General features: G+C 40.0%; 1 protein-coding gene across 1 annotated transcript in view; it reads left to right on the top strand.

The window, feature by feature from the left end:
* The window catches only part of Dpy19l1 (dpy-19 like C-mannosyltransferase 1), a 103,442-nt gene that overhangs the window by 69,248 nt on the left and 18,832 nt on the right, over nt 1-15,362 (top strand). The window contains exons 11-13 of the mRNA XM_036192159.1: nt 7,430-7,516; nt 9,092-9,151; nt 9,650-9,730. Of these exons, the coding sequence (XP_036048052.1) occupies nt 7,430-7,516; nt 9,092-9,151; nt 9,650-9,730 (228 nt within the window). The remainder of the gene's footprint in view (nt 1-7,429; nt 7,517-9,091; nt 9,152-9,649; nt 9,731-15,362) is intronic.

The following is a 15,362-nucleotide window of genomic DNA, read 5'->3' as shown; positions in this document are numbered from 1 at the left end:
TCTATTAGGAGAGAGATGGGATCTCTTCACTTTTGAGCAGTATAATCCATTGTTTTCATTTTGTTTATGGTGTGACTTTCTCCAGGTTCATTCCACTATTTTTTAGCGTGCTCTTATCATGCTTTGACTACTTTTAAAAAAAAAAAAAATGAATGACAAGTTTCATGATCCTGTGCCAGATGATCCTGTGTGCTGTTCCCTCTTCAGGCTGTGTTATGGGAGTCAATTAAAACAAACAAAGCGGCCGTCATTTGGGGGCTAGACATCGTTTCTCACTGTTACCACATTTTTACCTCTCTATGAATTATAAAGTTTAAAGTTAATTTTTTACTGTTGTTTTCTCAAATATACATATTTTTTCTTCCCAAACTGATTTTTTTTTTTTTTTACTTTGAAGTCAATTCAGAATAAAAGGCAAATGTTCCATCCCATTGGGCTGTAACACAGCTACACAGGCAGCTATGGCTGAGAGCTTTGAAAGCTGAAAGTCCATTAAGTATTGAAATGACAAAATTTTGTTTATTCTCTTTCTTGGGAATATGATACATGCTTTTAGTAACTTACTAATTATCTTCTGTTTTCCTCTGTTATCACTTTACCTATTTCTAGATTCTTAAAGTTATATTAACAAAAATATGTAAAATTATTTCCCCAAAGAACTTTCCCCATGTCTTATTTGGTAGAAGTCATGTAACAGAATGTGCCCTCTGAACAATTGGAAGTGTGCGGCTGGGTGATTGTAGTGTTCACACTGGTTTGCTAGCATCACGGTCCAGTTCAAGAACTGTCTTCATTGTGCAGGATTGAAGCTGTGCATCTGCTGCACATAAGCTCCGTAGTCTCCATCTCTTCAGTCTAGGGAAGCTGCCGTTGTATGTTCTGTGTCTGATAAGGCAGTAATTGTTAATTATCATTTGCAACCCAAAAGGGAAGTGACTAATGGGGAAATTAATTAACTAAAGGCTAAATTCGGGTAATATCTAAGAGGGATCTTATGTGCTCAACTATAATCTTAAACATGATTGGTAGAAAATGATTATAAGTTGCTAGGTCAATGGGAGAAAACAAAACTGCCTTCTTTTTTCCTGTGGCTCTTATCTGTCCAAGCTATCTGCTGTTTTTCTGCAGGGTGGGGGAAAGTGTCCATGGTCGCTAGGCAACCTGTGTACAGCTAGATGTCTCTGGTGATAGTTAAAGGGAGATCTGGAACTAGAGGTAAGATTTGGGAAAGGAGGTATTTAAGCTTAATTGGCCCATCCGCCAGGCCTGGGCAATTATTTACCAGTGTAAATCTTTTCCTTCTGACAGATGGTCTGTTCTTAGAAAGTCTGGGAGTTTCTCAGATAAGATGCTTTTGTCCAGGAGAATCTCTGGCAGGGTGTAGCTAATGAGGATAATTACAGGGAGGCTTGAGCTGGGGTTCTGGCTTTGTGCTGTTATCAGCGCAGAAGGTTATCTAAATATTCCTAGGAGTGGTTAGGTATGGAGTTAGAGGTCTGTAAAGTTAGTAAGGCTGTAAGAAAAGGAGGGTCTGAGCTAAATTGTGCGAAGCTATAATTTAAGGTCCACCTGACCTAGGTGGTGTCTCCATGTGGAATTTACCTTAAATCAGGAGACTTATTATGTGGTGGACTGGACTGTTATTCCTGTTAGTCCTTGAATGTGGCTAAGGGAGAGACCTGATTCCAGCTCTAAAAGGAGAAGAAACGGATGGGCCTGAGGGAAGGAAGTCTTTCCTGAGGTTGTTCTCCAAATACCTCGAAAGTATATGTCCAAATAGTGATCAGTCCACACTGTTAGCCCTTCTTAGGGAAAAATCAATTGGGAAAGCTATGAAGGCACACATGATTTTCCTAACAGAAGACAGCTAATACATAACAAGCCAAATAACACCAAATGCTCCCTAGAATTTGGCTTCCTGTGAAGGAATTCCTTGATTCCTTTAGGTAGTGATTTTGCCATAACTTGCTGAGTTCTTTTAATATTTTCCTGTGGCCCGTAGCAGTCTCAAGTTTATTCTGTGTTGTAGTTTTGTTTGTTTCTGTGGCTGACCAATATGCTATTGTTCATGTGTGTGTGTGGGGGGGGGGGGGACAGGAAGAGGTATCACACTGTATTGTCTGCTGTGGACACCTGGATTGCTTCTGGACTTGAACTACAGCAAAATGCTTCTATGAACATGAGCATCTCTTTGTTTTCTGGCTTTTAGAGTAGAATTGATCAAGTGGTAAACCTACTTTTATTTTTTTGAGTGACAGTTATACTGTTTTCTACAGTGATGGTACCATTTTATATTCTCTGCAACAAATAACATCTATTATCTGTCTCTAAAAAGTTACTGTAACCTATCTAATGGGCATAGGATGTTTTAATTTTCCTTGCCCTTGTTTGAATTAAAAGATTGCATGTTGTAGAGCAGATTTAGGCTTATGGCACAGTGGAACAGGAAATGTCCTCTGCATGACACCCTAATTGTTGTTGTCCTTCACCAATATGGCACTGTCGTCACAACTGATGAGCCTGCAGTGACGTGTCCTAAGCACCGAGTCTGGTCTACATCAGGGCTCATTCTGCACCGTGTATTGTACAGGACCTGATGGATGATGATGCATCCTGCAGAGCAGTTTCACAGTTCTAGAAGTCATCAATCCTCCCTCCCGTTCCTGGTAGCTGCTGTCCTTGCATTGTTTGGCCTGGTGCAGAACGCCATGCATTTGGAGTCAGATAGCCCATAGCCATGTGCAGACCCACTTCTTTCACTTACTGAAGACAGTTCAGTTTACTCTACTGTGCCCTGGTCACTCATGTTTTCATAACTGAATATAACATTTTGACTTTTTTTGGACTACGTCATAGTTTACCTATTTAGATACTGAGGGACATGTTGGTTAATTCCAAGTTTTGTAGCTATAAATAAGCTGCTGAAGCATTTGCCTGCAGGCTTTAATGTAAATTTAAATTTTAAATTCATTTGGAAAAATATCAAGGGAAGTGACTGTTGAATCATAGGGCAACAGTTTATCTAGTGTTTAGAAAATTGCCAAACTGTTTTCCATAGTGGCTGCACCATTTTGCATTCCCATTGTAAGAAAGAGGGAGAGAAGGAAGGGAGGGAGGAAGAGAGGTGCGAGAGAAAGAAAGGGGACCCTGCATCTCTACACCCTCCCCTGAGCCCCTTGTCAGCTCTTCTGATCAGTGTGTCATGCTTGTCTCATTTCTGTGTGCTTGAACATGCTTTTGTACTGTTTATCTGTGTTTCTGCTTTGGTGTCCTCTTTGTTCAGATCTTTGGCTGTTTTTGTTGAATTTGGTTGCTCATTTTCTTATTACTGAGTTTTAGTAATTCTTTATTAATTTTTTTATTTTGGATAACAATCCTTTAACAGATGGTGCTTTTCTCCTCTTTCTAAAGCTGGGTACTGGGGATTGAACCAAGAGCCTTATAAATGTTAGTCAAGCTCTCTGTCAAAAGCCCAGCTGCAGCCCAGATCAGATGTACCTTTTACAGATACTTTCCCCTTAGTCTATGGCTTGTCATGATCTTGGCATTGACTTTCTTGGAGTTGGAATTTTTAATTTTAAAGATTTATTTATTTACCAATTCGGATACTCTTAACCAGTGCTGCATCGTTTTCTCTATATAGATCTGTATATGTTTTGCCTGTGTGTGTGTCTGTGCATCACATGTGTGCCTGGTGCCTGCAGAAGTCAGAACAGGGCATTGGATCACTTAGAACTAGAGGAACAGAAGGTTGTGAGCTGCCATGTAGGTGCTGGGACCTGAGCCTGAATCCTTAGCAAGAGCAGCTAGTACTTTTAAACACAGAGCCATCTTTCCAGCTCATATATATTCAGTTATTTATTTAAGTTTAAGTATTTATTTGTATGTCTTTGTGTATGTAAACTTGTGTCTAGAGATCTTGTGCACATTTTTTATATAGTTCATCTTTTCAAGTGCTAGCTTAAATGGCAATGTGTTATTAATCTCAGACTCTTGCTGCTACAATGGAACCAGTTGCCTTGGGACAGTAACCATCTTGCTGCAGTCCCTTGTTAACTCCGGTGTTGTTGGTGTGTTGTTTGCGATGATACTCTTTACAAATCACCATGATACCTGCAAAGATATCAGATTTCTTCCTTTCTAGCCTTCACATCCTTCCTCACTGTAAGATGTGGGCTTTTTGAGAGGTAGTGTCGGGGGAATGTACAGCCCCGCTCCTGATCTTGGCCAGAAAGCTTCATCACCCCATATTAATGCTGATGTACACACATGAACTTCTGTAAATCTTTGTTGAGTTTAGGGATTTTCTTTGTTATTCCCAGTTTGCTGCAGGTTTTTTCCTTTAAACCTTGAATGCATGTTGAGCTTGGTCAGGTAATTTTTTCTTTACCTGTTTTATTCTTCAGGCTGTGGATGTTATAGACTAATTGGCTTTCAAATGCTGAATGCTACTGCCCAGGGTACATCTACTTGGTTGTAGTGTGTGATTCTTTTTATCCATTGTCCAATTTGATCTGCAGATATTTTGTACTTTTTTTGTATCTGGCAGTAGTTTTATTGTATCATCATTGTCTGAGTTAGAATGAAAGTAATCTTATGCCCTAGAGGGGGTTAAGAAGACTTGCCTCAGCTCCCATCTTCCAGAAGAGAGTGTAGAAAGCTGGTGTCATTTCTTCCTAAGAGCAGGATGCATATTTCATAGCAGTACTAGTTTCTCCTCCTGCTGGGAGCATAGAAGGATTTTCCTCTGTGCTTTTTGCTCTGAGAGGAAAAAAATGACTGAATTATAAGCTCCCCTTTCCTCTGGACCCACAGCAGCTTCCATCACTCTGTTATGGTACAGGTCTCCCTGTCCAGGATTGCTTCCACAGGGTTTGTGTTCCCAGGAGTTGAGATGCACCCACCTGTTTCCTCCATTCAGAGGCAGCTTTCCCTGTGACCTCCATTCTCTGCATAGACAGTTGTCAATTGGTTACTGGTCTCCCTGTTGCTAAGACCCAGTGACAACTTCTAAGCTCTCCATGTGCACCTCTCCTTGTGGAGTCTCTTAATTTACATTTCTTTGATGCTTATAGTAAGCATTTTGTTATTTGGTTCTTAGTAATTTCTGTATCTTTGAAGAGTTGTCATTTCAAGTTATTCATTCATTTTTAAAAGAAGTTTTTTTTTTTGTGTGTTGAGCTTTAGGAGTAATGCACATATTATGATTATGACTACATCTGTAAGTTGACTTTTGACTCTACTGCCCTGTATCCTTTGACCATTAATTTTTAGATATTCTAGAGTTCAACCATTTTTTTCCTGTTTTCTGTGCTCTTAGTGTCACACCCAAGGAAATATTATGAAATCAAATTATTGGAAGCTTTACCATTCCAGCTCTTACCTTTAGAGGTTCAATCTGTTTTGAGCTAATTACTGTGAATGGCACTAGGTAACAGTCCATGTTCATGGGAGTATCTAGTTTCCTAAGCACTGTTTCTTGAAAAGGTTGTCTCATTTCCATTGTCTGATGTTGGAATTCTTGTCAAAAATCATTGGTTCATTCATTAGAGGGGTTGTGTCTGGATGGAGTTCAAGGTCATTGGTCTGTTCTTTAACTTTATTCCTGCCTTACAGCATTCTTTGTACTTTGGTTTCATATCCACCTTTGAAACCCAAGTATTAGTCTGTCCCCTGTTCTTTTTCTCTTTTGTTTTATCTGCCCTGTGCCCCTTTAGATGCTACATCCATTTTTGTTTCTGCAAAAGATGTTGGGTTTTCCTAGATACTGCACTGAATCTGTAGATATCTGCATGATCATGGCATGTTAATAGCATTCAAACAATAAACATGAGCTGTCTTACCATTATTCATGTCTTTATTTCTTTCAATGTCAGTTTATAGTTTTCTAAGTGTTGTGCCTCCACAATTAAGCTAACCACCTGATGCTATTGGCAAAAGGGTTTATTTTCTAGATTTCTCTCTCAGATTGTTTCCTGTTAGTGTGTGGATTTTTTATGTGTAACTTTACGCTCGGTTACTTTGCTGAACTTTTAACAGTTGTTATCCTGCCTTTAGGCTTTTCTTCCTCTGAAATTGTATCTGGGAACAGACATTTCACTCTTTCATCTCCACTTTGCCTTTGATGTCTTCTTTCCCATTGAAGTGACACAAGTTTGTAATGTCCCATGTTACTGCTCCTTGAGGGAGAGATTTCAGTTTCTAACTGTTGAGAACAGAGCCTGCTGTGGCTTCATATATGGCCTTTAACATGTAAAGGTAGATTCGGCCATCTGTCCCCAGTTTGTTCAGTGTGTTGTAAGTGGATAATGTTGAAATTTGCCAAATATGTTCCTGTATCAGTTGAAACAATTGTACATTTTATTCTCAAGTTGTAATGTATTGCATTGATTTGTTTTTCAAAAATATAAATACATATTTTGTAATGAAATCTACATGCAAATGAAAATATATCAAAGAAAAGGTGAAACTTCTATAATAAAATATGGGCCTTTCATTCTTAAAAGCTTTTTAAATGATAAAGATAAGTCCTGAGGACCTAAAGGAGGTGAATGGTAAATACGACTAACATAAACATTTAAGCAGTAACCATAATACAAAAATAGGACAAAGGGAAAATGAACTGGGGAAGCCTTGTCATGTATTTGTTTCATAAGGAGTTTTGTCCTTTGACACCAACTAGAGCCTGAAGGAAAACCGCAAGCTAACAGAAAAACACAGCGTAGAAATAAGCAGTTCCCTCTCATACTGCATATGTAACCCATGGAAGGCACTGTCTCCTGTGCCATTACAGTAGTGAAGGGGAGGCAGTGATGAATGGAGCATTTACCCAGGTATACTGGAATGTTTTTAAGAAGTATGTGCAATGTGAGTCAGAATGTGTGCCAACAGAAACGTTCATCCAGTTTGTGGGGCATAAACTGTCACATCTATTTGTGTAGCAGTTTGTCAGTATTTTGTCTTTTGTTTTTGAAATGGCTGTATCAGCTTTTCTTGAGGTGGTTTATCTATGGGAGTGTATTGACTGGTATGGTGTGTAAAATGCATCCAGAGGGCCTTGTCATTTGGGTCAAGGAAGAGAAAAACGGGGTAGAACCAGAAGGCACTTGAGTGTTGGGCAGTACTCAGGACAGTTTAAATAAGCTGTGGCTCATCTGTAGAGTGCATGGGACATGCTTTTCAGTTGCCACTTGTGGCTAATGAATAAAATATAAACTGGAATTTCAAATGCTGGTATCTGGGAGGGTGCACAGGAAATGGCTGGTGATGGCTGTCTTGGAGTGTGGGGTTTGGGATGTAGAGTGAGCGGAGTTCTGCCTGGTAGCCCTTTAAATCCATCCATCATGGGCATATACAATTGGAAAATGAAAGTCTACATTCTTCCTATATGTCTGTGTGCACTGATTGCATTTCTTTGGGATTTTTACAGATTTCTCTTGTGCTTTGCTTTGTGTTGATGTTTGGGAACTCGATGTTACTAACATCTTACTATGCATCCTCTTTGGTAATTATTTGGGTAAGTATTCCTTTGGCTTTTTTTTTTTTAACTTTATTTTTGAGAAGTTTATGCATGTATACAATGAAGTATGATCTCAGATATTCCCCATATCCCTTCAGCATGTCTTCCAAGCTTCATGTTTTTGTTTTTGTTTTTGTTTTTTATTAATAACTTAACTATGTTCAGTTAATCTTCCTGGCTGCTTTTGAAACAAATAGAGTCAACTTCTTTATCACTGGCTTGGGATGCCTGAGTAGCTTCTGCAGGGTGCTATAAAGTGTTTTCAACTCTGTCTTTACCCTGCGAAGCAATGACGTTCTCAATACGATAGCAGAGAAAGTAAGACTCCGTGATGTCACTATTGGAAAGCTCAGAGCCGCACCCCTCTGTCCCTGGGTTGCTTTCCCCCCTCGGCTTCGGAGCCTTCGGCTTCGCTTGCGCCTGCTTTGCTCTTGGGTTCATTGCGGGAGGTTTCTGTGCTCCCTATGTTTTCTTTTCATCTTCAGTGTCGTCTAAGTAGAAAAGCTGTCTTAAGTGTAGACTTCTGTGCATTTTGATTCACTTTGAAATGACTTTGATTCACGGGTGTTAGAATTACAGTGTTTGCAAAGCAAAGTTCTTCCTTCCACCTGTGGCCCGTGCTCTTCCACTGAGCCTCTTTATGACGACCCCCACATCGCACTTCCCCGGTGGAGTGCTCCCTGCCTTTTGAGTAGTCCTCATTTGAGTCTCTTGATTTCCAGAACCCATTAATAAATTTGCAGAGCCTTACATTCCTGCCTCACAGATAACTAGTTTAAAATACCCATTTCCAAGATGTGCTTTTTCCAGCCTGAGGCACCACCTGTAGCTGATGTATGATTTATTTCCCTGTAGCTGAAGTATGTTCAGCCATAGCCTTGGGCCTGTGATGATGCTGTTTGCAATCCTAACCTAAGAGTTGCTGTTGTGCCTTGGGATTAAGATTGACAAATTCTCTAAGATTTTTTTTTGACATGTTTGAAGTCTGTTTTTCTCAATGGAGGTAATATAGTTTAGGATTCCATGTACCTGGACAGACTTGATTTAACACAGAAATATCTTGTTAGGACATGTATACTTCATCACATAAGTCAGGAATTTTAAGCTTAAAGGAAATTTTACACTTTTATGAGCTATTTACATTTCTGAAATTGGTTTACCTATGACTAAGAGGTATTCAACAGATAGATAAAACAGAGAATGAATCTTTTATATAGTGATTTTCTTTTCAATTTTACAAATGCACTGACAATAGATTTTTTTTAATGTGGATTTTTTTAAGGTATGCTTTGAAATCACTAACTGCAAAGATGGACATGGGGTAATAATTGTGAAAAATCCACAAAACAAAGCAAAGGACATGAATGTGAGAAAGAAATTTGTAGGGAGAAGGGATGGGGACTGGGAGAGATAGGATGGTAGGGTAACTAGGATATAGTTTATACATGTATGAAAATGGCAAAAAAACAGGTTTAATTAATAATCAATATGTGCTGAATTTCATATTCTTCAAAGTCTCAGTTATCAGAATAATTGTTACCTGAACGTCTGAGCTTTTGTTTTCCTATGCAGGGTGTGCTGGCAGTGAAACCACAGTTCCTAAAAATGAATGTATCTGAACTTAGTTTATGGGTAAGAATAAACCTATGCATGTTTTTTTTTTTCTTCTCTAAAATATAGCATTGGTTTTATACTTTACTTTTAAAGGAATTATACACACAATGCAGGGGCTCAGTAGCTTTGTAGTAAACATGAGGGCTCTGTTTGAATGTGAAATTACCTTTTCATTAGGTAAGTGAAGAGCCGACTGGATTGAGTAGTCCATTGAAGTTGTATTTATTCCCCACATTTCTTCTGAGGAGCAGCCACGTGTAACAACCCCACTGTAGGAGATGGGCTGCAGTTCTTGTTTACATCTCTGATAAGCCATAAATACATTTTGCTAGAGAGGTCATATGTTCTCAGTTTTATTTTTAGCTATAATAACCCTTTGTTTTGGAGCAACATGCTGTTAAAAGGCATTTTCCCTCAGAGATTAAGATACTGCTAACATGGGAATAAAATATTTGTTCTGTTCACTTCACCAGGCTACAGAAGGTGGAAGCAACGTTATTTATTTTTCTTTTGTAGGTTATCCAAGGGTGTTGTTGGTTATGTGGAACTGTTACACTCAAGTATTTGACTTCCAGAATCTTCGGCATTGCAGATGATGTAAGTGTATTCTTGCTTAAAATTGAAAGACTTGAAAAGGATCCAATAGGCAGGGAATAAATTAATGGAATTATTAGAGTATCATTACTTAAGCCAGATTCCAAGGTGAAATAAATATTATTTTCCCTCTTTAACGCAAGAAAGAAAATCATAAAAATGTGCTTATGTATATAGTTTTAATCTCCGGAATTAACACAGCCTCCTTTGAGTGTATTTCTATGTCACAGAGATGTAGAAGATATAAAACAGGAACTCTGGACACTAAGGCCTAACATTTAAAGTGTGCCCAGCCATTTTCTGACTTCTTTATGGTCTCCTTTTAAAACCAATGAGACAATGTCCTCAATGTCGTGGAGAAATCCGCCCTCTCCATCTTCTCTGGTTAGTGTGGGATGTTTAGATGTCATTATTCAGTTAGAGCCATGTTAGACTTCAGAGATTCTGTTTTGTTTGGCTAGGACAGAGAATAAAATGATAATGCTTCTGATTTGTTATCCTAAGGATTCTTCTTAGGAATAGTTGCTTTATTAATTTATGTGTGTGTGTGTGTGTGTGTGTGTGTGTGTGTGTGTGTGTGTGTGTTCATGATGCTTGTGTGGGTGCCTACCAGTGAGCAGAATTGGACACGAGGTATTCTGTTCTACCATCTCTACCTTACTATCTTGAGGCAAGGTCTCCCATGAACCTGGAGGCCAGCAAGCCCCAGTCATCCTCCTGACTTACCCTTGACAGCGCTGGGCTTACAGGCAGGCTAACCTTGTGCTTTGGCCGAGTGCTAGTGCCCCTCTCAAGCCATTCCCTGGCCTCACGGCGCTTACTTTATTTTCATGTTGTGATCAGCACATTCTAAGTTAGGGGCCTCCCAGCAGTTATAATAATAAAGATAATGAAGGCTGTGGCAAGCAAGAGTAGTAAGTTCAGGATGCCACAGGAGCCCGCGGAGGAGAATCAGGAATGGACCAGAAGTCATCTGTGCAGATGAGAGGGAAAGGGTGATGGAGCTGGATATAGAATGTAGGAAGGAGTTGGGTAAAATAGCTCCAGTCCCAGGTGTGTGGACGCTTCTTTCCTTTCTGGTGGGGGACAAACCAATTAAGACAGTGATTCAGACTGAAGCCACTGGTGACATTTCTGGTGTAGCCTCATGTCCTAGTGAAGTGAAATGACCGAAAAGTAGTCAATGCAGGTTTCCACCCAGGAGATGACATGAGTGGCGAGTGTCTCTGCACTGTAACATGAGCAACAGCAGTGGCTCCTGTGTTGCTGAAGAAGCAAGTGCCAGCCACCCCGCCCTGGGAAGGGCTGTGCCTCTCCTTCTCTGCTCATTGTCCTTCTGGAGGAACCTGGGCCTGTCCCTGCACCTGTCACTCCTTTCTAGGCTGAGGAGCTCATGGTGTTTGGGTTGGGAATTCCCACTCGCAAGTTTGTGGGTCTCATTTCATTGGTGATGAATTCAAAACAAAACCAGAAACAAACAACAACAGAACACTTGTACTTCACAGGAAAGGCTTTTTAGCAGAGTTTTACAGTTAGCTTGGAAAGGCCATGTCTCACCTGTGAGATCTTATAGTTTACCTGAATTGAGGAACTTACTGAGGGTATCATGGGGTCATTAAGCGTTAGTTGGTATTGTCATGGTTGTTATTATTGTACTTAATTGTGTACACACGCATGCACACTATTTTCATCTTCATGGATTCACTGATGGTACTTAGGTTGCTAGGTTGGCGGATAGTGCTGCAAAATTAGTCAATTTTGAATGGTGATTCTAGAGATTGCAGTACATATCTTAATTTAAAACAATCCATGCAGGCTCCTGCTGGCTTAATTCAGGTGGAATGTACAGTGCCTCTCCTTAGAGTCTGCCCCTCTCCCTTTGGGCCGTTACTGTCAACCATTGGCCATCGGTGTGTTGGTGCCGGCAGCACAGGTTCCCATTGTTGCTTCATGCACTCTTCTATCTTAAACGAAGGGAAAACGAACAAGGGGCTTCATACGCCTTTTGTATTTATCAACATTTTCTGCCATTTTTATTGCCTTTTATTCTTGTGCTTGAGGAGGCTTGTTTACACTTACCCATAGGACTCAATTCTCAAATTTTTCATAAACCAAGTCTCCTAGCAGTGGGTTCTGTCGGGTTTTGTTTCTACCCCAGTGTTTAGTCTTGATTGGTTGTTGTGGTTTTTGTTTTGTTTTGTTTTGTTTTGTTTTTCTCATTTTGCTGTTTATAGAGTTGTTTGACTGTAGTTTCTTTAAAACTTCTGGTCTTTATTATTTCTAAGAAGCCAATCAATATTATTTAATAAATACTGAAAAATCACATCTTTGCTGCCCTCCATGCTCCTTTGCTTGCTCCTTGAAGGTCTACACCATCTTCTGCCCCATCAACTGTGAGTTTGTGGAATACTTGGATTTTCTTGGATCTCTCTTGTACATGTGTATGCTTCCCAGTCCTCCAGGGGTGTAAAAATGTCTCCATCCCATAGATGGTTGTCTCATCTCTAGCTTCTCACTGTAGCCTTTACAGCCCATGTTCTGTTGACGTCACTGGGATTGAAGTGGTGAGTTCTGGCGAGAAGGCTTTCATCTTTCATTTCCTGCTATTGCTGAAGACAGCACAGATGTTTGTTTTTAATCTACTCCAAATCAAGTTTTCAAAATTGGGCCCATCTTCATAGAGACCGTGCCATTGACCCAGCAAGCTAAACAATCCATAGTGGTATTGATGGTTGATGAGACAGCTACACACTTCCATTTCTTCAACTAAAGTTCATTTTTATCAGAAAACACAACTTGATGGTTGTTAGATTAGAAGATTGTAACTTGGTTCTTTATGACGCTTCTGTCGTGTTATAGTTGTCTTGGGGGAGAGAGTTTCTGACTCTCTCTTCTACAAGCTCCCAGATTCACTGACTTTCTTACACTGACCCAATGTTGTGCTCCTGAAGCAAATCTCATTTGCTCATTGTATTCTTCTGTAGGCGGAGTTTCTCTGCGTCCTGGCAGCCAACTCCCAAATAACCACTTATTATTAACTATAAATGCTTGACCATTAGCTTAGGCTTGTTTTTTGCTAGCTCTTATAACTTACATTAACCCATTTCTGTTCATCTGTGTGCTGCCCCAGGCTCGTTACTTCACGAATGTACTTTCCATCCTGCTCACTCTGCATTTCCTCTCGACTCCTGAGATTCCACCCTTCTTCCTCCCAGCATCCTCTATCTGGCTGTCCTGCCTAGCTACCTGCCAGTCAGCTCTTTTATTGAACTAGTCAGAACGTGCTTTGGCAAAGACACATATACATCTTCACAGTATACAAAGATTATTCCATAGCACTGTTCTTTCTTAATACTGCTGAATTTGGCTGGCTAGTGTTTTGAGAATATTGCCTTTAATCGTGATCGATATTAGTCATTGTTTTCTTCTTGTAATGATTTTGTCTTCAGGATAGTGATAGCTTCCCACATTTTTGAAGATGGGTTCAGTCTCCTACTTTCAGAGAGCATTTGAGTAGAACTGCAGTTCCCTCTTAGATGTAGGCAGACAGCAACACTGAAGCCCACAATGTTAAGGATTTTCTATGTGAGGAGGTTTTCAGTACAAACTTGACTTTCTTGAGAACTTAGCCATCTGGCTGGAGCTTTGACAGGTGTCCTCAGGGCCACTTTACCTGTTCTCTGTGCGTGGAGCATGCTTTTAGAATTGTATGTGCAAGTGTGTGTGTGTGTGTGTGTGTGTGTGTGTGTGTGTGTGTGTGTATGGGAAATGGTCTTTTCTTATTAAACAATTAAATTTTCAACTTCTCTAACTTGACATTCTACATGTATAGCATCATGTGGGGAAGTGTTTATATACTATGGGAGGCTGAAAAGCAGCCTTTCCTCAGATAAACTTCTCGTTTCGTGGCTGGAGATCCTCACATCCATTTTCCACATTGCAGTGGCATGCAAAGGGGTCACTAGTGACAGTCACCTGATGTGCTGAGTTCCTCCTGCCTAACTGCAGCTGTGTGGCCTCTGGCCACCTCTCGCCCACTCTGTCCTCTCCCACACCGTTTTTAACCATTCTTCTTTTGAAAGTCGTTTTTGAAGAGTCTGTTTGCAAAGTTGAGCGTGTAGGAAGATGTGGGGCTCTTTTGCTTTTGCCGCACTTATTTTCTGGTAAAGTTGTCTTAATTATTCCTGTAAGTAGTGCTTTTTGTGTACTTTATAAATTTGCTTTTTGTGACTTTCTACGTGCTCTAAAGGTTTATTAAATTTTGGCCTATTTAGTTTCCAGTCAAAAGGACTCTTATAGCCATTCCTAGATATTTCTAGTTTTACTGCATTTATGATTAGAAAAAAATTATATGAAATTTCAACATACTGTTATGACATGCTATATATAAACACTTAATTTTTTTTACTGTGCTTAAGGAAAATGTGTGTGTTCTTCCTATAAAGTTTATAGTCTTTCTTTATGGACTAATTAATTATATTGTGTTGATTTATGTTAAATTTCATCTTCTCTTGCTCTTGGAATAATGCTCAACACTTGTAGTGAATACCGTGAGCTTGCCTATTTCTCCTGCGGCTGTCAGTTTCATAGACATACATTTGGTAGTCCACATACAGGCGTGTGTCCTTTTGCCTTGCTAGGCACTTCTTAGCAAAGTATTGTCTTTTCACAAGTTTTCCTGAATCTCTGTTTTTTATCTTGAATTTTGTATTTTGTGTGTGTGTTTTGGGAGGGAATGTGGGGGGAGTTCTCTCTTTCCACTATGGTTCTGGGAGTACACTCTGTTCATCAGTTTGCATGGCAAGTCCCTTTGCCTGAATATCTCTGGCCTTTGAACTTAATTCTATGAAATGCCACAGTTACTACCCTAGGTTTTTGTTTCAAACTTACGTTGTTTATTTTCTTTTATGCTTTGGTGTGAACCTTATCTTTAGTAGACACCATAATATTGTATTTGTTCCCTTAAGTCAGTTTAAGCATCTGCTTTTTAATTAGGTAATTTAAACTCTGTGTACATGGCAGTTGCCTTTTGCTAGGAAGTTTTGCTTCCTTTTCTCTCCTCTCTGGCAGCTCGTGTTCCATTGCGCTCCCTCATCCTCTCTATGCCACTCTCACCAGCTCCTGTGCTGTGGCCTTTTGGCAAAATCGCCTCTTTTCCTAGGCTTTGAAAGTTTGGTCAGTGTCTGATGTCTTCAAGCCTTCCTTTTCTCTATAAAGTGAAGGAGGCGAATGTGACTGCTTGCATGCCCTTGTTGGCTGTCAGTCAGAGGTGCCTTTTTGTGCCAATTCCTCCCATGTCTGCTACCTTTAAACTGTGCTAAGTCCCTTCCCAGAACTGAGAATCAGTCATCCCTCTATGCTCCAGACTGGTTTCCTATGTGGTTGTCAGAAATCTTAGGAGTTCCTGGGTTCATACCGCCTAGTAGAGAGGAAGGTGGGCCTGGAGAGCTATTTTCCCAGGGTTAGCACCAATTTTGTTACCTTGGCTTCAGCCCTCCCCTTTCTCATAAAGGATTTCCTGCTGTTTCGGGATCCTCATGCACTGTGAGCTTAGAAGAAGTTGAGCAGAAGAAAGCAGGCTAGGGAGCTGTTTTACCAAGTTTAGCACCATGAACAGAAAAAGGGTAAAAGCCTT

This window comes from Onychomys torridus, chromosome 7 (genome assembly GCF_903995425.1).
Source record: "Onychomys torridus chromosome 7, mOncTor1.1, whole genome shotgun sequence".
In the NCBI taxonomy this organism is placed as follows: domain Eukaryota; kingdom Metazoa; phylum Chordata; class Mammalia; order Rodentia; family Cricetidae; genus Onychomys; species Onychomys torridus.
Note: the sequence above shows the minus strand (reverse complement) of the source record. Positions and strands in the feature narration are given on the sequence as shown.